The sequence below is a fragment of the Cheilinus undulatus genome, linkage group 11, assembly GCF_018320785.1.
Source record: "Cheilinus undulatus linkage group 11, ASM1832078v1, whole genome shotgun sequence".
Classification (NCBI taxonomy): Eukaryota; Metazoa; Chordata; class Actinopteri; order Labriformes; family Labridae; genus Cheilinus; species Cheilinus undulatus.
Genome location: NC_054875.1, coordinates 45,420,526 through 45,442,032, shown reverse-complemented (window position 1 = coordinate 45,442,032; position 21,507 = coordinate 45,420,526). Strand labels below are relative to the sequence as shown.

The 21,507-nt window shown below is 38.8% G+C and overlaps 2 protein-coding genes across 2 annotated transcripts in view; one reads left to right on the top strand and one right to left on the bottom strand.

Moving 5' to 3' along the window:
* Positions 1 to 21,507, top strand: part of LOC121517796 (tubulin alpha chain-like) — a 1,079,624-nt gene that overhangs the window by 1,032,294 nt on the left and 25,823 nt on the right. The gene's annotated exons all lie outside the window — the stretch shown is intronic.
* LOC121517799 (mitochondrial carnitine/acylcarnitine carrier protein-like) lies at positions 1,400 to 19,175 on the bottom strand. Its single transcript, XM_041799836.1, has 9 exons — positions 18,833 to 19,175; positions 14,878 to 14,970; positions 11,709 to 11,836; positions 10,619 to 10,709; positions 7,737 to 7,854; positions 5,192 to 5,264; positions 4,616 to 4,725; positions 1,968 to 2,089; positions 1,400 to 1,885 (listed from the first exon to the last, which is right to left on the bottom strand). Exons 1-9 carry the CDS (start codon positions 18,932 to 18,934, stop codon positions 1,823 to 1,825), a joined length of 900 nt encoding a protein of 299 aa, XP_041655770.1. The 5' UTR covers positions 18,935 to 19,175; the 3' UTR covers positions 1,400 to 1,822.

The window sequence follows — 21,507 nt, the reverse complement described above, 5'->3', positions numbered from 1 at the left end:
TATGTGGACTCACGATGTCATGAGCCCACAGTAGAGAATGACCCCACCCCTCTTGTGGAAGGAAGCAGTCACCTGGAGCAGGGACTTCTGCTTCATTTTGTGCAAAGGAATTCACTCTTGTACTCTTGTACCGTTCTATAATGTTCATGTTTCATTGCATAGTTTTAGTTATGCATGTTTTGTTTATTGGTTCATGTTTTTAGAGGAAAATATTTTTCCAAGTATGACATCATGAGTGAGGGGGTTAATGCTGCAGACTACCCGTGTCCTGAGTGGGCGTGGTTTCAGCTCATTCAACAGACACGCCCACACCATCCTGGAGCAGACTTTACTGCCTCATTTTTCAGGATTTCAAGCTTAATTTTATAAACTTGGAGATGCTTTATGTGACTGAAATGTGACCTGGGGGTTCATAACACAGTGATCTATCATACAACAAACCTAAATAAAGATTTATTTTTACTTTACAGGGTCTTTAAGGAGGCAGGAAGTTTGTGAGACTACCAACAGCATTCATGATGTTTTCATCCAAGTGGACCCTGAGATTTGTGCCTAAAGTAAAAATTTATATCTGGTTAATCAAACAGTGCAAGGGAGTGAGTACAGAAACCAAGAAACCATTTTAAAAGTGCTTTTAAAGCAGTTTTTAGACCCCGAGTCCTTTTAAATGTGAAGACAGCAGAGGTTAGGATTACTGCCCAGCTCCTTCAGGAGAATCCTGGGGGCGGTTTCCAACCCAAACGGGATATATAATCCCTTCAGCGCATTCCGGGTCTTCCCCGAGGTCCCCTCCCAGCTGGACATGCCTGGAAGACCTCCAAAGAGAGGTGCCAAAGGAGGCGTCCTGATCAGATGCCTGAACCACTTCAGCTGGCTCCTTTTGATGCGAAGGAGCAGCAGCTCTCCTCCTAGTTCCCTCTGGATTTCTGAACTCCTCACCCTATCTGTGAGACTGAGCCCAGGCAAAGTAAACTCATTTTGGTTGCTTGTATCCTAAATCTCATTCTTTTGGTCATTACAACACCTGCAGGTCTGCTGATGCACCAGCAGTCTACCTGTCAATCTCATCCTCCCTTTTACCCAGAACAAGATTCTTGAACTCCTTTACCTGAGGCACGGAAGGGGGCACTCCACCATTTTCCAGCAGAGAACCATGGCCTTGGACTTGGAGGTGCTGACCCTCATCTCGACTGATTTGCACTTGGCTGCAAATGCCGGCTGGATGTCCCTGAACAGGAAGCCTACAGAACAACATCATCTGCAAACAGCAGAGGTGAAATTCTGAGGTCCACGAACCAGAAATTGTCATCCTAGCTGTGCCTTGAGATCCTGTCCATGAAAATCCCAAATAGAATCCATTTTCCACCAAATTTGAATGAATAACTCTTGAAAGCTCAACGAAATCAAAACTCTTTATTCAACCATCACAAATCTTACAAAAGTCGCACCATGCCTTAAGAAGAATCAACCATCATTCTTAATAAATTATTCTGACTTTTGGCAGAGCTTGAGACCTTTACATTTAAACCCATTCATAAATGAATAGTCATAAATTTACATTTTACAAACATTTCAAACAGTTTGTAAACACAAAGCTCACAACCAAAAATATATACTCACATTTTCACTGAATGACGTACATTCATAAGTGTGCGTTTGTGATTACTCACAAAAAAGTGAGCATTACACTGGAGGATCATTTACAAAATATAATGTGAAATTACACTGAAGAAAACAATAATTCATTACATTTCAACATAAGAAAAAGCAACGTAACACAGTTAATGTCGCCGACAAACAGATGACTCCGTTAGAACTAAATTCACCAGCTTGGTGCTATGATGTTCAGTCCCTTTAACGCCACCTCAAACCCTAAAAAACAGGCCTGAAGAAGGAAAGAGAGACAGGTTTTAGTAGGCATTAAAAAGATAGATGATGCTGAAGAAACTGTAAGAGTGAAGTTTTACCGCATTGGCAGGGAAGGCTCGTAGAAAGACAGCGTTGAATCCTTTATAAAGAGCTTTAGGTCCTTCTTCTCTGAGCAACGTTCTCAGTACATCGAGTAGACCTCTGTACTTCCCATCCGCAGCTACCAACACAAAGTTAGGGTTGTTAAAACATTCGTATTTTCAAATCTACACAGTTTGCTTCCTGCTTTGCAGCTGAACTGAGCATTCGACTAGATATTTATCATTATCACTATCCATTTGGAAGGCTCTGTTGCATTGCTAAAAAAGGGTAATTCTTGTTCAGTCCCACATTATGGCTGTATGGTTGTTTATACCTTGCATTAATTTATCTCATTAGCATTCAGATACCAAGTGAGTGCACTTCAGTGCATGTGTCCTTGCTTCAACAAAAAAACCCGCTGTAGCTCTCTTACTGTGGTTTGGTATCCCTACATGCTGAATGAATGGCAATTAGCCTCAAGCTAACAGGCTAGCAGTACCTCTTTAACAGCTTTTATTCCTTACGTAATCACAGACTTGCTTTTAAATGACACAGTAATACACTATTTACCAAGTAAATCTTGCGGGGTACTGGTTAGACTGTATCCTGACATGCCAGACTGTTTCATATTTCCACTGCATGGATATATTTTACAGTCATGGGGAACCTCCCATACAAAGTGTTTGGGAAGAGCGGGACATTTCAAAAAATTCTCAGAAAGTGTCTCAACACGGGCCAAGATGAGGTAGTAGGTGTGTGCAGCTCCAGTACTAACCTGAGATCTACAGGCCCACGCTGTTGTAGTTTATGAACAGTGGAGCTTGTTGGTGGATAAAACTTATGCCTAAGCCCGTCAGGAGACATGCAAAACCATCTTCTCCACCAAGAGAAGCTTTCAGTATGGCTCTTTTTTTGTGTTAAAGAAGAAATGTGGTCCAGGTCTGATAAAACTGCTGTTATGTTACAACTACATCCATGCCAGTTGTTACACCATTGGCAGCCATTGCTATAGGCTTCCAGTATGACAAAATCCTGCCTGTAGCTAGTGCCTTGTTCTCCTCACATGACGCTGATTTGCCAGGTTCGTTTTCAGACCTGACACAATCGTTTCAGATTGGAGCTTTGCCAGATGGATTTGCCCGATGACAGACATGGAGTCTGGCATTCCATCTGCTTTGCAAGGTTAGCCAAATTGTGGAATAGCTTAACCTTTAGGGGTCCATGATCACACTGAGGTGATTTCATCATCCGCTATTTTTGTCATGGCATGAAAACAAAGCCACATTTTGCACTGCAATAACTTAATGTAGAAAGTGTGATTTTTAAGCTTTCCTCCCGTTTTTGTTCACTGTCCGGGCCAAGTAAAACGGGAAATACAATAATTCAAAGTTGATATAAAAATTAATTTTACACATGGGGGCAGTGGACCATACTATACAGCACTGGCACTTTTCTCATAATTCAGCATTTTGTATTTTATTTTTAAAAATGGCAATATATTGTTTTAAATAATTTTTTTTAAATAATTTTTTGTTGTTTTTTTGAAGGTCTTATATCTAATACAGTAAGTTAAAACTTAAAAAAAATAGAGTTTTCATTTCATAAAGTTGAGGTAGTGCATAAATAATATCAACATGAGCATGCATGCATGAACATGGTATGCATGTTCTGAGTGGTTTATATTGTCAAAAGAAAAGTATTAAAAGTAAGAAAAGACCTCTAAAGTTTAAGGCTCAGTCCACATACACCAACTATCCCTTCCACTTCCCTACTACGTTTGCACGCGGATGTCTAGAGGTAGGGCATCCTGATTCGTGTTCGAATGGAGCAGCAGGGTAACATGGGAGGGCCACATGGCCCTTTAAAGATTTTCCAGAGGCACACTCCAAACTGAGTGTTATGGGATATCTGTGAGAGTGCCTTGTGAATCTCCAGCATGATCTTATATCATAAATGAATGTTATTTCAATGTCTCACAGTCTGTATGATTTCAAACAAGCCATTTAAATAATCACTTGTAAAGAATTGTCTAGTATTGTTTCTTTAAAAACTGACAATGACTACTGATGACATATATAAAGTGAAAATTTCACCACTAGTGCTTAAAGGGGGCAAGGGGGAGAAGTTAGAAATGGGACTGAGCTGAAATCGGGCCACCTGAAAAGGTGTAGGCTTATTAAGATGAGCAGGCGTTTACAATCATCCCAGTCTTTGCAAAACTACCTGATTCAGTGCTTCTTTTGTCTATAAAGGTTTTAATACAGTGTTTTTGGTCTCATGTCTGCTCTTATGCACTGGCAATAATGCATTCAAGTCTTCCAGTAAATAGTGGACTGCAGAGCTGCAGAAAGAAGCCAGCATAGTAGTGATTTCGTAGGCCTCAGCATGCAGCAGAAGCAGACAAAAATGTTCAGGAACATCTGACTCTTGATTCAGCCACAGCAGATAATTATTATTCTGATCAGAGAGTGCTAACAGTAGAGGTTATGCTGTATGTCACAAGCATTTTTCTCAAGGGTTTGTTTAATACTCAGTGCCAGTAGGGGGAGACAAACTTCCACACTGCTCGTTTGACACCAGAAACACCTGAGTGAAGTGCTTGTTGTAGTTAGATCACAGGTGTAATTTTACTGTCTCAACATGGAGCTTTATCTCGTCTCTTTACCCGTCTGGAAGTTTGATTTGAGGACGTCTGGAGGAAGAGCTATCGTCCAGTTTAATATCCCCGCGATGCCACCGGCCAGGAGGATGTTTGGAGTGCTGAGCTGAGAAACACTGGCACAAAATGACACACGGATGAACAAAAGTGAGGTTTATGGAGTTATAAAGGTCAGATAAAGTGCAGGTATGTCAGAAAAGGCTATTATAGCAGGATTCTACTGTTGAAACAAAAAGAGGTACTGATCACATTTCTCAGGACTCTAACAAATTATCATTTTCTCTCATTTTCAATGAAAGAAATAGCTGCTTATTTCATGCTTGTGTGGCGAGAACTGTTTTTTAAAGGATTTGCTGCTACTTCGCTGACCTTAAATTCTGCATGTGTAATTTGTGCAAAAGTCTTTCTTTGTAAAGCTGTCAGATAAATGTCAGAGGAATAGGAGTGGTGTTTCTGTCTGAAGCTAGGTTGAGTCAGAGTAGAAAAGGAAACACTTTATGTACCTCTTTATTTCTTTCATATATGACTTGTTAAAGTGAACTTGGTCGTCTTTAACCAGCCGTATGCAGCTTAGTGTCTCACCTTTGACCCTCAGGAGTGAGGAAGTTTTTGAGGTATTCATAAGTCAGGAAGTAAAGACCGTTTGAAGGCACATCTGATGGAGAGAGAACAACAGACAGAGATAACAGGTGAGGCCATAAAGCTGCACTTTGGATCCAGCAACCAATACAAACAAAGAAAAAAGACATCTAAATGCACACAAACACAAAGGCTTCTTTGATTGCTCTGAGGTAAAAATGAAGATATTCATACTCAACTGTGAACATGTAACAAGAAAAAAAAACAAGAAAAACTCTAATTAGCAGCACAGGGACTTTACACGTTATGTTAATATACACACTAGAAGTAAACCATGGCTGTCAAAAGCTTAATTTTTTTTAATCGCAATCAATTTTGAATTTCTGTTGTTAACCACAAGTAATCACATCCATTTTGTTGCATTCTAAATATAAAATGATGAGTCAAGATCTAAAACATGTTAAAGACCCTGTAAAGTAAAAATAAATCTTTATTTAGGTTTGTTGTATGATAGATCACTGTGTTATGAACCCCCAGGTCACATTTCAGTCACATAAAGCATCTCCAAGTTTATAAAATTAAGCTTGAAATCCTGAAAAATGAGGCAGTAAAGTCTGCTCCAGGATGGTGTGGGCGTGTCTGTTGAATGAGCTGAAACCACACCCACTCAGGACACGGGTAGTCTGCAGCATTAACCCCCTCACTCATGATGTCATACTTGGAAAAATATTTTCCCTTAAAAACATGAACCAATAAACAAAACATGCATAACTATAACTTTGCAATGAAACATGAACATTATAGAACGGTACAAGAGTACAAGACTGAATTCCTTTGCACAAAATGAAGCAGAAGTCCCTGCTCCAGGTGACTGCTTCCTTCCACAAGAGGGGTGGGGTCATTCTCTACTGTGGGCTCATGACATCTTGAGTCCACATATTGGCCCCCCCCCACATGAAACCAAGCCAGGAAAGAGGTGAAATGGCCTAAATCCAGAATTCAGTCTCATGTAGATCTCAGAGTTTTCACATGTTTACAACAACCATATTCCAACATTTCAAGAGTGTTAAGACAAAAACTTTGGATTTCACTTTACAGGGTCTTTAAATTGTATATAGAGAGTGGAAAAGACACTTTAAGTGCATGTTATCCATTAAAAGCACAGAATGGGATGTGCACAACATTGCATTTTTTGTATGAACTTTAGAAATAAAAAATCCTCGTGCATTTTCAGTGCTGTAGCCACGCAGCACCCTTATGTTTTCCTTCAGAAATGTCTGTAAATTTTAGTACATTACTGACTTCGCTTATCCGTGCAAATGTACCACACCAAGTGCTAACATCAGGGGGTAATTCAGAAATGATCAGAGGTCTACAGGTAATTCTAGACCTGTGCGATGGCACTTTAGCTAAAAGTGCCATAGGTCTTCATATGCAAATCAAAGATTTAAACATGAACTTAACCATAGAAAAAGGATTTTTTTATGGATTGAAGAGGACATAAGGGAACAATACAAAGTTAAATATTTAATAACAGAAAGTTCAGATGACTTCTGACTTGTCCACTGAGCTGGCTGTGAGTTTTTTAAGTAAAATGAGACATAAAGAAGGATGGGGTTAACTTATTCTACATCACTGTGGCTGCAGGGAGATGCAGATGTTGCTTAACCAAAGTGTGCAAACAGGGACAATAACGCATGTAATTAATCACGATTAAACTCAAGTGCATTGGTTTCAGACCTTAATTAATTGTGATTAATGTGATTAATATTGACAGCCCTGAAATAAACATGAAACTCTTATCAGATATGCATCATCAAAGGTACTCTGTTAACAAGGTTTTCAAACTCTTTGACACTTTGGTACGTTTTTGATTCCCCATGCTTTTAAAGACAGAATATCTGTTATTTTGATGTCTGATAGGACAGAAAAGAACCAAAGTTAACAAAGAAAACAGACATACAAGTTAAATTTTCAATCCAAACCTCCTTATCAGTCTGAGTCGTTATCAAACCAGCATCTGTACGTTTCTGTTGTTTAGTGGAAAGACAACGCTGATCAATTTTCAACAGAAGTGGTCGAAGATAAGGCGGTTTTTGAGTTCTAAAGTTAAAAAAGGTCATGATTCCATCAGTTGTATCTATATTATATTGTTGGGATGTTGCACCAGCATGCTACAGTCAAAGTCAACACATCAGATGCTCTGAGATGTTTCGAGGTGCAGACTTAAAACCAGACGGACGGTTTGCAGAGGCAGTCCCAAGACTGTGGAGGCAGACCTGATTGCACCAGCTTTTGATAAAAGAAGCTTGACATTGACATTTTTATTATGTTCCTTTTATCATTTTTAGAGTTTTGATGTCTCTTTTTAATCTCTCTTACTGTTTTTATTCATGCATGTTATTTGCATGCTTTAAGCCTATCACTTTGGTCATCTGAGATTGTTTTAAATGTCTGGATTCACCAGTTGAGAACCACTGGTTTACAGAACATTATGTGAACACTTCCTTCTCCCACATAGACACCATCAGCCCACAGTGTTGTTTACCTCTGATCAGAGTCAGTACAGTCCCTTTGTAGACACTGCGGATCCCCTGCTCCTTATAGAGCCGTACCGCACAGTCCAGAGGACCGGCGTACCTGGATTTACCACTGCTCGCCTGCACCTGGAAATAAACATTTATTCCATCAGGGAGGAGATGATGGAAGTTACTCTAATACCTCAGGCACCTCTGTACCTTTTCTCCTCAGTGTCTGAGAGATATGGTGTATTTAAACTGGCAAGTTCAGCAGCTTTACTAAGCAAGCTTTTTCCAAAATATGAAAATTACCCGATATGGACAAACGTATTTGGCCACACCTGTTAATTATTGAATTCAGGTGTATCAATCAGACCTGTTAGCAGAGGTGAATAAAATGAAGCACCTAGCCATGCAGTCTCCATTAGCAAACATCTGTGATTCTCAGTGGGTCATTCTGAAGAGCTCAGTGACTTCATGAGTGAAACTGTGGTGGATGCCACCTTTGCAATAAGACAGTTCAACAGTCAGCTGTAAGTCATATTATTGGTGGAAAGTGGAAGTGTTCAGGAACAACAGCAACTCAGCCACAAAGTGGAAAACCACATAACATCAAAGAGCAGAGTCAACGACTGCTGAGGCACATGGTGCATAGAAGTCCCTAACATTCTGTCGATTCCACATCTGAAGACTTCTGAACTCGGACTGGCATTAATGTAAGCACAAAAATTGTGAAGCAGAAGTTTCATTAATGGGTTTCCATGGCCGAGCAGCTGCATGCAAGCCTCACATCACCGAGCCCAATGCCAAGCATCAGACGGAGTGGTGTAAAGCACATTGACACCCGACTGTGGAGCAGTGGAAATGTGTTCTGTGGAGTGATGAAGTACAAAGTACTAATGTTTGGCAGTCAGATGGGTAAGTCTGGGTTTGGCGGATAACAGGAGAACGCTACCTTCCTGACTGCACTGTGCCAACTGTGAAGTTTGGTGGAGGAGGGATAATGGCACGTGCCTGTTTTTAGGGTTTGAGCTAGATCCCTTATCTCCAATGAAGGACAAGCTTAAAGGAATACTTCAACATTTTGGCAAATTTGACCATTGCCATAATCCCTGTAGTCTTAGTAATAGGTTTGTTTCCTTTAGTTGTTGGTGCAAGCTGTTTTTAGATCTGGGGGACTGATATACCAGCTGCTCAGCTAATGCTATGGAGACAGACGGTATTTTTTGCTTCCCCTCATCAAACTCATCAAATACACAATCCAACAACTCCAAAACGCTCTTGTGGACAATTTGTGACCTGCACATTTACCACGCTATGAAATAATAACGTATAATTATGTAACATTACGACACATGAAGCAAATACTTTCCGAGTAAACCACCGGGCAGAGTGACCCAGCACGCACCTCAGGCAGTGCCGTAGTTACTTGATTTCACCTGGAGTATCATCGGCTGGACGTAGCAGAAAGTTTGGAAAGTTTGATAAAGTTTGCAGAGTGATGTGCATCATAAAATGTTGCGGTAACAAGCCGAAGAGTGATACATAATTTGTTTATACTATAGAATAGTTATACACTATGTGTGACATGCATCAAGATAAATAACTTACTCGACAGACAACTGCCCATTCCGTCCGGCCGGCCTGGATCGTTTCTTCCAGTTGAGTTTTGGTAGATGGAAAAATGTTTTACTCACTGCAGGATTTGATAGGGCTGCAAAATCCTCCAGGTTCGTGACACACGTTCTTGCGCTGTCCTCTTCACCAGAGGCAGATAGGTCAAGCCTTTCAATTGATGGTAGCACCAGATGCCAATCAGAACAACACAGACACTTTTTCTGTAGGCATAGGTTGGCAAGCCCCACATTTACACCACCAATACATGCCACCTCTGAGTCTCTCCTCAGCTCCTGGCTGTTCAGCAGCCTCGGCCTCTCTTCTGGCTCTCTCTCCTTCCAAAACCTGCAACTCCTCTTCTGTGTGTTCTGGCTCAAATAAATACGGGTGTGGGTTTTGGTTGGTTAAAAAAAAACAGTTGTCCTCATTGTCCATCACAAAGTCCAATATGATCAGATCGGCTTCTGTTCAAGTTTTGTTGACGGAAGTACCTGCACTGAACGTGCAGCAGCCATGTTTGGAGTGTAGTTCCGGCTTTGCATAAGCCTCTAAAACAACTTTGTCTCGTTACATTAGATGATTATTTCATAGCGAGGTGAATGTGCAGGCCACAACTTATGCACAAGAGCATTTTGGAGTTGTTGGATTGTGTATTCAATGAGTTTGATGAGGGGAAGAAAAAAATACCGTCTGTCTCCATAACGTTAGCTAAGCAGCTGCTACATCAGTCCCCCAGATCTAAAAACAGCTTGCACCAACAACTAAAGGAAAGGAACCTATTCCTAAGACTATAGGGATTATGGCAATTGTCGAATTTGCCAAAATGTTGAAGTATTCCTTTAATGCCTCAGCATAACAATTCTGGACAATGCTATGCTTCCAACTGTGTGACAACAGTTTGAAGAAGGCCCTTTTCTACTCAACATAACTGTGCCCCAGTGCTCCAACATCAGTGTCTGGCCTCATAAATGTTCTACAATATGAGTGGGCACAGAAACACTCCAAAATCTTGAGGAAAGCCTTCCAAGAAGAGTGGAGGCTGTTATAGCTGAAAATACAACGTCATTACGGTCCTTTTGGGTGTAATGGCCAAATACTTCTGTCCATATAGTTCATACATGCAGCATCAGCAGAACTGTAGGCATTGTTTCAGTGACGTTGGTACTCTTGAACAGTCACTGTGTTGCCATTTGTCACTGATAAGAATTTAACAAACCAAATAATCAGTCAGCTAGTGGATAAAATACTCTACATGCTATACATATTCACTAGACATACTGTATAAAGAGTTCACCTGCAGTAAACATTTGATTCTCTCTCCTGGAGCCACAATGACCGTAGTGAAGACTCCAGCCAGGCAGCCAGACAGGAATATCTGAGTGTGTCTGAAAAAAAAACAGGACAGAATAACAGATTCAGTTCATAAATAGAGCAAATAATAGCACATATAATATATAAAACAGCAGAGAAACATTTCACCTCTAATCAATCGTTTTTACTGTGTGTCTACAGAAACATCTCTAGGTCTTGTTTTGGGGTAAAATACAAACATCACCATGCCAAGTTCTCAAAGACAAAGCTATCATGAAGATGGCTACCAGGGCAATTAAGATCATATAGTCTAAAATATGTTATGTGATTTTACACACTGCCTTCATCGGTAGATCAAAGGGATGTGTGTAAGGGGTGTGTCCTGTTATACCTGCTGATAAATTTGCTGAAAATAGTAGCAGAAGTTTTCATATCTGTCAATAAAGACAATGTAGCAGAGTCCAATTATAAACTGATTTTTTCTTTAGCTGTTGGCTAAGAAGGATAGTAATAAAAGTTAGGATAAAACTTGACTATAACCTCCCTGTAGCTGCATTCTTTGTTATTTTGTGGGGTTTATACTGAGGTGGATCGCAACAAGGATCAGTTGAAACACTTCAGCAGAGAGATGAATATAATGTGTTAAGAAGCTGTTGGAAAACAGCGTTGAAGGCGCTCATCCTCAGCGGAAAAAGATTCATGTAGCTCTGTCAGAGAGGATGGAGGAAGTGAAGCTGTCGTCTTACTGAAAGTTTACAGCAAAGGTGATTTTCAGGAACAGGAGGACGACAAATCCTCGTGAGGCGAGACAGAGGTTACATACGTGACATTTCAAAAACAAGCATTTATAGACAGAGGGGCACACAGGGTCGAAATGAAAGACACGTTAGAGGAGGTAACATGAGCAGGGGGGTGTGTGGGGGGGAGTAGGCTCGTTCAGGCGAATGATAGCAGAGAGGAGGGTGACGGAGGAATGGTTATAAATAGAGGCTGTATTCTAGGTATTACAAACACACTGTAAAAGAGACACGCTCTCGGACAAACTTGGCGTGTTTTTGTGCGGCTTCGCTTACGTAAGAGGCTTGTTGGGGTCCGTCTGCTGGAGCTGCTTTCCCAGTCCGAACCCGAAGAAACTGATGGCCATCATCGGAGCCACGCCGGCCAGAGGAGCCCCCATCCCTTTATAGAGACCCAGGATACCCTAGATACAGGCAAAAAAATTGAAAAGACATGTTATAGTTCCTTTATGTTTTTTAGGAAGAATTTATCCAAGTCCCACAATGTGACTTTTTCATCATACTGAAGTTCCCTCAAGATCAGCCAAACATTCACTCCAATATTATCAGACATAAGTTATTTTATTCTAGAATTACAGGTGTTACAGATCATAGCAGATTCATGCAACAGATACATTCCTACTTTGATTTGAAGCACATGTGGACCACAGGTCGACAAAAACCTGATATAAGATAAATCCCTGAGCAGTCTCAGTAAAAAGAAGACATGCATTCATTTGCACAGCACCATCTTTATGACAGTTATTAAAGCAATACTTGGGCTATCTCATAATACTGTATTACCACCCTATCCTAGGATGAACCTCTCAGCATTGAAGACTAATACACCCCCACACCATTACAGATACTGTGTTTGGAACTTTGCATTGATAACAGTCTGCATGGTCCTTTTCCTCTTTACATCGGAGGCTGAAAATGAGGCTAGAATTTTTCCTTGACCTACATCTAACTGCATCTGTGTTTATCATACTGGTGTCAGCTGCTGGCTTGATGTGACAACTATTAGGGTTGGAATATTTTTTTGCTCCAGGGTCAGTTTGGTTTGCAACAGAAGTCCACTCAGACTTTGCACATTACAAGAATGCACATAAAGGCGTACTTTCAAGCATGGATGTCATCATGATAGACGTGCAGAAACATGAAATAATAGTGCCCAACAATCTGGTGTTTAAGTGTTATCCTAACACTGTCTTTGGTGTTTTTAAAAACCCAGCAGCTGATGGAACATATGAGCTAAGATTTCTGTTGAACTTGGCTCTCCCAGTAAAGGGGAACGTCCTCGCTGTTGGAAGAAATCTAAACTCTTATGCAGAGGGGGCTGAGGGTGTCCTGGGATGGCCTTCGCCTTCTGAGCAACATCATCAAGCCAGTCCCAACAACTGCTGCAAAATTTAACAATATTCCCCAAACTTTTTTTTTTAAACAGGACAATCAACAGGGGTTTTTTAGGCAATTAGATACCTTAATTCTTTGTGTGAACGCTCCTTAATGCACACATAAACAGTTTGATATCTGATAGCTCAGGCTGCATAAAAAGGTGGTCTAGGCTGTCACCTGGACTGGTTTGGTAGTGTTGACACAACATGAACTGGCAGGCATTAAAGACCCGCCTGGTCAGCTGACTTAATCAGTAGCATTCAGCTAGTAAAGCATGGATTTAGTCTCGTCTATACAGCCTTGCTTAGAGTGATGGGAATTGTGGCTCTTGATAGGGATTATTTGGCTCTGCTCGGAAAATCAGAGGGTCAGCCAAGGTCCATGCCTGCTAGAAAACTTTCTGTAAGAGCTACTAAGGCATGGATAGCATCATTAGAACGGCACAACAGAGGGTTTTCATGGGTAAGTGGCTACGACTTATGGTTCGGAAGTTGCTTAACTTTGAATAACGTGTCTCATCTTGTAGTACACGACATTGTCTGTCTCAGGGGGTCAAACTGTGCCAGCTACCGCTTCTTCTCTGGGAGTTTTTAACGGTTATTTTTGCCTAAATATTTCTCTACTTTCAGGACACAAAAGTAGCTAAAGAATTAAGAATGTTTTTATTTTTGCACTTTGAATGCCTGACATAGTTGTAAAGGCATTTCTCGATGCTGAAATCACTTCTTGCCCCCCATCTGGAGTCTCCGCTGCTATGCAGCGTCATCTGCAAAGGAGCTACTGTGTTATTGTTTTCTACTGAGATTGTTTTCACACCTGATAGTCAGGGGGTCTCGGTTCAATCAGGTTTGTGGCTTAAATTGCAACACTGTTGCTTTTTTCTGTGGTTTGGTTCTCATTGCACTTAGTCAAACAAACCAAACAGTCTGAATAAGATCAAGAAGTTACGTTTGTGGTGCTGCCATTCCAAACAAGGAGCAGTGAAGAAGAAAAGGAGACGCAGAAGAAGACAAAACTGGACATCCATCTCCTTCCATCAGTCTTTTTTTCTACATAAACAATGAAAAAACAACAAATTTATGCTGTCTTAGAATTTCTGCTTTTTTTGGGGGGTATTATGAGCAGGAAGCGAGCTGTCCAGCATGTCATTGTTTACGTGAGACGAATTTATCAGTACTGAAGAAGAAGGCGAGGCAAAATGAAAGCAGGGGAGTGCGACATGTTGCTATGGTTACAGAGATACCAAACGAGGGACCAATATGTATTTAAGCATATTTAATCACATAAATATGTCCGTCAATCATTATCACTTCCTGCCTTTGGTTCACACGTTGGTCCACTTCGCTTTCGCAACTCAAAACAAACAGCACCAGGGTTTTTAAGTAGACCACAGTTCACTTGTCTGGTCCGTATCAGAGTCTGTATGAGCTTTCACACCACTCCAGATAAACAGGACTATATGGCACTGATCAGAGTTCATTTAAAGCCAAACAGCTCTGATTTTAATGCAACCTGAGAGGCACGGCTAACCTCTTAGCTTTTGGCTAATTCACCCTTAATTCACTGCACACAGCACACAGGGATACAGAGCCACAATAAGAGAGCCATGGAAATAATGCATAAGATATTGGTTGTATAAGGGGCGGGCATGTGAGTTTTGATATCAGGATGCAGGGGGCAAAAAGCATTGAATCGTCTGCAAATTTAACAACTGTCACAAATTCTGAAAGTTATTTTGCATCGTTTCAAGTCTGAATCCTCAAAATGAGAGAGGTTCCATTTGGCTGAGGTCGTTGTTAAATACATTTTTTAACCTGATATCCTGTGGTTCCCTCTGCTCTTCACTTAAATTAAAGTGAAAGGTCTTTTGATGGGAGGGGCTACAAAGGAAGGAAGGGTGTGCTTCATTTACCAAAACCTAGGCAAAAGCACAACGTGGCATGTGGCAAAGTGATCCTTTAAACTCTTGTTTCTTGATCACAGGAAGATAAAATTATAATGAAGTCAAACTAACCACCCAGCACCAGGCTGTTCAGTAGTTTGTATGCTTGTTTGTGTCAGCGTTCACCTCTTTAGATACGGTCTTGCGGAAGCAGTCGTAGGTTCCGGTGTAGAGCACATACTGAGCGCAGGAGGCTTTGGGCTGCGTCTGGAGTCTCACCTGGAGGGCAGAGTGACAGTTAGAGGTCAGACACACACAAACGGTTCTCTGAGCACGTGTGACCATGTGAGGGGAGGATTGTCGAGACGTTAGATAAGAGAAACGCCCTCTGTGGCTGCAGCTCGGGGGCTGCAGATAAAAGAGGGTGTTGTGAACATTGGACAGTTGGAGAGAAATCAGATACAGTATGATGCTCTCATTCAGGTTTGAACTTAAAGACTCAAATGAAAATCCACGTCAGTAGCTTTGACAAGGATTACCGTGAAATCTGAGATATTGATGTATGCTAAAACTTTTAAACAGCTATCCTCTAAACCTTGACATTCAGGGAAACAGACATGGTCTGTGTTCTGTGAGCTAAAATTATGAAAACATCTATCCTGTTAAATTGTTTGCATTTATTTACTGACATGCGGTAATTCTGTTTGAACTGGTGTCGTCTTTCAAGGAACAAAATGCATGGCTTCTATGCATGACTTTGTGTCTGAACTACACACACAGGAACGTGTTGCTTGACTAATAAATAAGAGTACAGAAAATGTTTACAGACTTTATGGACTAACATTGCACCTTCTCATCAGTGCATAGTCAAGACCCAAAAGTGCAAATTTGTGCCTAGAATAAAAAATGTGTCATGGATTTAGCCACAGAAAAAAGAACCTGCTATTGACTGAAAAGGAAATAAGCCAACAGTAAAAAGGTAAATATTTGATTAGACAAGGTGCAGATGGTTTTGACTTGTCCACTGAGCTGTCTGTGAGACTTAAAGTGAAATGAGACATTAAGGAGCAGTGGTGGACTTATTTCACATCACTGTGGCTGCAGAGAGACCTTACAGTGGCCTAAAGTGTGTGCTGAAAGGGCCAATAAAGCATGCAATTAATCACAATTTTAAAAATGAATGCACTTTTCAATTTTGATTAATGCACGAATGCTGGCAGTCCTAAAATGGATATGTTATCATGGGAAACGGTGTGAAACAAAATGTATGCAGGGCTTTTGATATGAGTCCATCTACCATCCATAGGTTGTGTAGATCCAGGACTAGTTGCCAGTAGGGGTGCACCGATCGATCAGTGCCGATTTCCTTAATTTTGGGCTAAATCGGCTGATACTTACATGTAAAACCGATCTTATCCACCAATCTTATCTACCTCTACCTACTTAAATGGGAAAAATGAAAGACTAAAGGAACTGATATAATTCAGTATTTTGGACAGCAATGCTCTAAACTTTTCGTTTATATTTGAGAGAACTACCTCATGTGCAGTTTAAACAACAAGTTTGTATTGTTTCACAGGTATTGTTCAATATTTTTCAATAAAATAAGATTGGAACATTGAAGGTGTATGCTGTCAGTTATAAAAAAAATCGGTATTGGCCAAAATCGGAACCGGCAGGTCAGGCTTTTTAAAGATCAGTGATCGGTGATCGGCCGGAAAATAGCAATTGGTGCACCCCTAGTTGCCAGTCAATTACAGGACTGATATACAAAGATAATCGCCCATGCACACTCACACCTACGGGCAATTTAGAGTCACCAATTAGCCAAACAAACATGTCCTTGGCTTGTGGGGGGAAATCAGAGTACCCGGAGGGAACTGAACAAGGAACTAGGGATGCATGATATTGGATTTTTGCCGATATCCGATATTTATAGATTCATTTTAGCCGATACTGATATCGATACCAATATTTAAATATGTTATAAATAACTAAAAATTTCGTTCGTTTAACACAATTTTAGGTTTGAGGATGAAAAAAGAAACAAACTTTTTTTTTCTTAAAACACACATTAACCCATTAAAGCCTGAAAACACAAATTATAGCCAGAAAATTCTATTTTTTTTTAACTGAAATGTTTATTTCACTTTCTACTGAAATCCCAAAAATCGGAATTCCTATAGAATGCAACATTTTTATTTTTGTATCTCATTTGATACATTAGGTGTTTCTGGTAACTGACAATCCACTTGAGGGCATTTTATTTAATCATTTTTCAGATTGTATTCAGAAGGTTTTTTTTTTAAGTAAATTATTGATTAGATAAAGGTATCATAAAAGTATGTATCAAATATTATAAAACAGGATATAAGGGGTTAAAGTTTAAAGACTGAGAATGAATAAAGAAAAAGATCTGAACTTACATAGATCTGTTGGTTCAGCCTAAAACTTCACTAATTTATTAGTATATATGGCCAGATTTTACAGTTGATACAGAATATGCTGATATGCATGGCCAAGATATCGGATATAAATATTGGCATAAATTTTGATATCTGCCGATACAGATATTTGGCTTTTTTTTTTTTGCTATTATCTGCCGATACCAATATATGGCCGATAATATCATGCATCCCTACCAGGAACCTTTTGCAAGGTGACGGTACTAACCAGTGCACCACAATGCATCCCAGGGCAGAGTAAGGGGGTGGTTTACAGGGCTTAAGCCCTGAATGTTTTCTCCAAAGCCCTGGATTGTTCATGTGAGTAAAAAGTATTTTGCTGCTTTTGGAGTGCTGTGTAAAATATCAATGAAAACAGAATACAATGATTGTCAAATCTCATAAACCCATGTCTTATTCACAACAGACCATAAACAACATATCAGACGTTGAAAGTGAGACATCTTACCATTTCGTGAAAAATATTACCTCATTTTGCATTTGATGACAGCAACATTTCTTAAAAAGTTGGGACAGAGTAAGAGGCTGTAAAAGGCTGCAAAAGTAAGTGTTACAAATAAAAAAACAGCAGGAGAAGCATTTTGCAAAAAAAAAAAAAAAAAGTGTTTAATTGCTGCTGGCTCAGTTCTAAAGCCTGCATCTCTGATGGTATGGGGTTGCATTAGTGCCTACACATCTGGAAAGGAACTATCAATGCTGAAAAGTAGAGAGAGGTTTTAGAGCAACATATGCTCCCATCCAGACAATGTCTCTTTCAAGCAAGACAATGCTAAACCACATACCACATCCATCACAACAGCATGGCTTCACAGTGAGATGAGTCCGGGTCCTGAACTGGCCTGCCTGCAGTCCAGACCTTTCACCAATAGAAAATATTTGGAGCATCAGAAAAAGAGAAATCCAGCAAGAAGACCCAGGACTGTTGAGCAGCTAAAATCCTACATACGACAAGAATGGGACAACATTCCTCTCCCAAAACTCCATCAGCTGGTCTCCTCACTTCCCGGACGTTTACAGACTATTGTTAGAAGCGGGGACGCTACACAATGGTAAACATGGCCCCGTCGCTACTGTTTTGAGATGTGTTGTTACCATCAAATTCAAAATGCTAATAATATTTTTAAATATTTTTTCATTAAATGGTAAAATGTCTCAGTTTTAACATCTGATATGTTCTTTATGTTCTGTTGTGAATAAAATATGGGTTTATGGGATTTTGGGAGGGTATAGGCCACATAATTTTCAAAATACTAAGGTAATTTTAACAATTAAACTTATTAAATTAAAAAAAAACTTTACTATTTACTCTTGTTCTTTTGGCTTTCTTAATTTTTATAGATTTTTCACTGAGTCAAAAACAAACCCGCTATTATAAAATAATAAATAGCTCCAGATCTATTTTGTTGTTGTAAAACAGTCTACTTTTAAACTACTCTACTACTGCCTCTATCGTGTAAATACCTCCCATGGCCTCAGTGACATTTTAAGCTGATTTATCAATAATCCCTGAACACACACGGCTGCTGTCTGACTTTTACACGGTGTATTTACTTTCAAAACAAATAAAACCCGGAAAAAGGCCATAGAGTGAGACTAAGGAGTCAGGAAACATGTAAGAAATGTCTCCTAAAATATTAATATTAAATCATAATCATAGAAGGCTTTCCACAGCTCACCTTAATGGTGTCCAGCGGGTGTCCGGCCAGCAGCAAACACGCTCCGGCGACTCCTCCAGCCACGAAGTTCTTCAGCGGAGAAACTCTTCTCTCTTCCCCCATACTCCCTCCTCATGGCCCGGGCAGACAGCCGAGCCCCGTCCGCTTTACACCGAGCCGAGAGTTCCTCAAACAGCCCGCTGCGTCCAGTCCAGAGCTGTCAGTCTGTCTCTATAAATGTCCGTCTGCTCTGAGAGCTACCTCAGTAGACATTCACTTCCTCTGCCTTTACATAAGCTCACATGCTGGACTCGTTAAGACTCTCGATGTGTCTGTCTGCCTCTATATTTACTCCCTCTATATAAAGTTATCTACACTACAGGAACTATCCCTGAACAACCGGAGACAACGAGGAAACAGCGACCTCTAGTGGTCACTGCACGAATTAAGGATTTACAGCAACACATCAGAACAAAATGACTTCTATGGATGACTGTTTCAGTAAATAAATAAGAGGAAATGAAGTAATTGGGTATTAATTACACACACAAAAAAATCTAGATTAGGAGTATGGGGGAAAATCAAAATCAAGATAATTAATAAAATGTATAAGAAAAAAAGGCAAAAATAATATAGTACTGAGTCAGAATAATCAAATATAGTGTCTAAATTATGGGATAAAAATGTCTAAATAATGTGATAGTCATAATATTGAAATTTAATGTCCAAATTCAAGAACACTATATCTAAATTAGGAGACAAAAGATTAAGATTTAAATAAAAAATCCCAAATTAGGGGATAAAAATTATGAGATAGTAAATTATAGTTATGTAAAAAAAAGAGAAATTAGATGAAAAATCGCAATGATAAAATACTGAATAAAATTAATTAAATATAAAGTCTTTATCAGCAGTTTAAAGGCAAAATTATCAGATACTCAATATGTAGAGACAAAAAGTCAAAATTTGAAATGAAAAATTTGATATTTTTGATGTAAAAAGTCAAAATTACTAGATTAAAAGTCTAAATCATAGGATGAAAATGTCAGCACTATATGATAGTAAATTATTGTAATACAAAGTTAAAAAGATAGGGTACTGAGTAAAATTAGTAATTATACAGTCATTATGTGATAGTCATAACATTGAGAAAAAAAATAATTCTGGAATAATAATAATAAAAAAAACTAGATAAAAATAAATAAAAAATAAAAAATATTTCATCAGAATTATTGGAAAAAAAGTCAAAATTATGCAATTTAAACTAGAAAAAAATCAGATATTAGTAAAAATAATTATATATAAAGTCTAAATTATGGGATTAAAATGTAAAAATTATGTGATAGTCATAATGATGAGATACAAAGTCATTTGGAGATGAAAGATGATATTTTGATGATATAAATAGATTAAAATTCTAAACTATGGGATAAATGAGTCAAAATAATCAAACAGTTAATCATAACTATGGAGGTAAAACCAAAATTATTACATAAAAAGTAGAAAAGATAGGCTACTGAGTCTAATTATGAGACAGCAAATCACTGTTATGGAAAAGTTCAAATTATGTGATAAAATGTCAAAATGTTCTGAGACTAAGTCAGAACTGTCATATATAAAGTCAGCATTATGGGATAAAATTGGTCAAAATTATGTCATAGTCATTACAGTTGAAATGAAAAGTCTAAATTATAGGATTAAAATTGTTAAACAAATCAGATAAAATAGATTAGAATAGATTTTTGTCAAAAATATGACATATACAGTCTAAATTATGGGATAAAAACCTCGAAATAATGTGATATTCATAGTGTTAAATTTGTCTCCATATTTGGAGACAAAGATATTTTGATAATGTGATCAGATTTAAAGTCTAAACTGTGGGTTAAATAAGTCAAAATAATCAGGTAAAGCCTATATTAAAGGAGAAAATGTCAGAAATATGAGACTGTAAATCATTTATATGAAAAAAAATCAAATTATGAGATAAAACAAAAATGAGAAAATGATGCGAGTCATAATGCTGAGTAAAAAAGATAAAAAATTTCAGAGCAAACCATATTCATGGGGGGAATAAAATCATAACTATTAAATGAAAAGTCAAAAGTCTGAGTATTTAAGTCATATTTATGAGATAAAAGGTCTAAATTAATAGATATTTCATCTAAATTATGAGATATTTTGATTAAATGTCAACTAACTTAAAGGCAGAATTATTTCTCTTGAGCAGCCACTCAAATTCATCCAATAAAGAGAAAAACAAGCCCTGATAATAAATAAAGAACTTTAATATTTTATTTTATATGCTGTAAATATATCCAGAAAACAGGTTGTAAACATAATATTACACATTAACAAGATATACTTGTTGTTTCCATACTTGGACTGATATTTCAAGTATGCAGATCTGTTATAGCATCAGATACGTTGCAGTGCTTTCATGGCAGATGGAAGAATATTCAAAGAACAAACAGCATAGAAGTTATCTGGAAGGATCGATCATGCAGTGCTGTATGTTACAGATAACTTTGGTATCGTGTCCACCAAAACAAAGCGTTTTACTCATTTACAAAAGCAGAAAATACAGCATCTGGATGCATTAGCTCCAAATAAACATGTTCCCCTTCAGTTCCTGATGATATTTTGATGCCCCAGCATCGGCGATAACCAAGGACGGAGGCGTTTATGTGTTAGCT

What these genes read in the sequence shown, in the direction of transcription:
- LOC121517799 (XM_041799836.1), bottom strand. Translation starts at nt 18,934, where the DNA reads ATGGGGGAAGAGAGAAGAGTTTCTCCGCTGAAGAACTTCGTGGCTGGA. An exon ending in GACCCCAACAAGCCTCTTAC is followed by an intron (nt 10,710 to 11,708) that starts GTAAGCGAAGCC and finishes TTTTTTTTTCAG; the next exon opens with ACACACTCAGATATTCCTGT. An exon ending in GAATCAAATGTTTACTGCAG is followed by an intron (nt 7,855 to 10,618) that starts GTGAACTCTTTA and finishes GTTTATTTCCAG; the next exon opens with GTGCAGGCGAGCAGTGGTAA.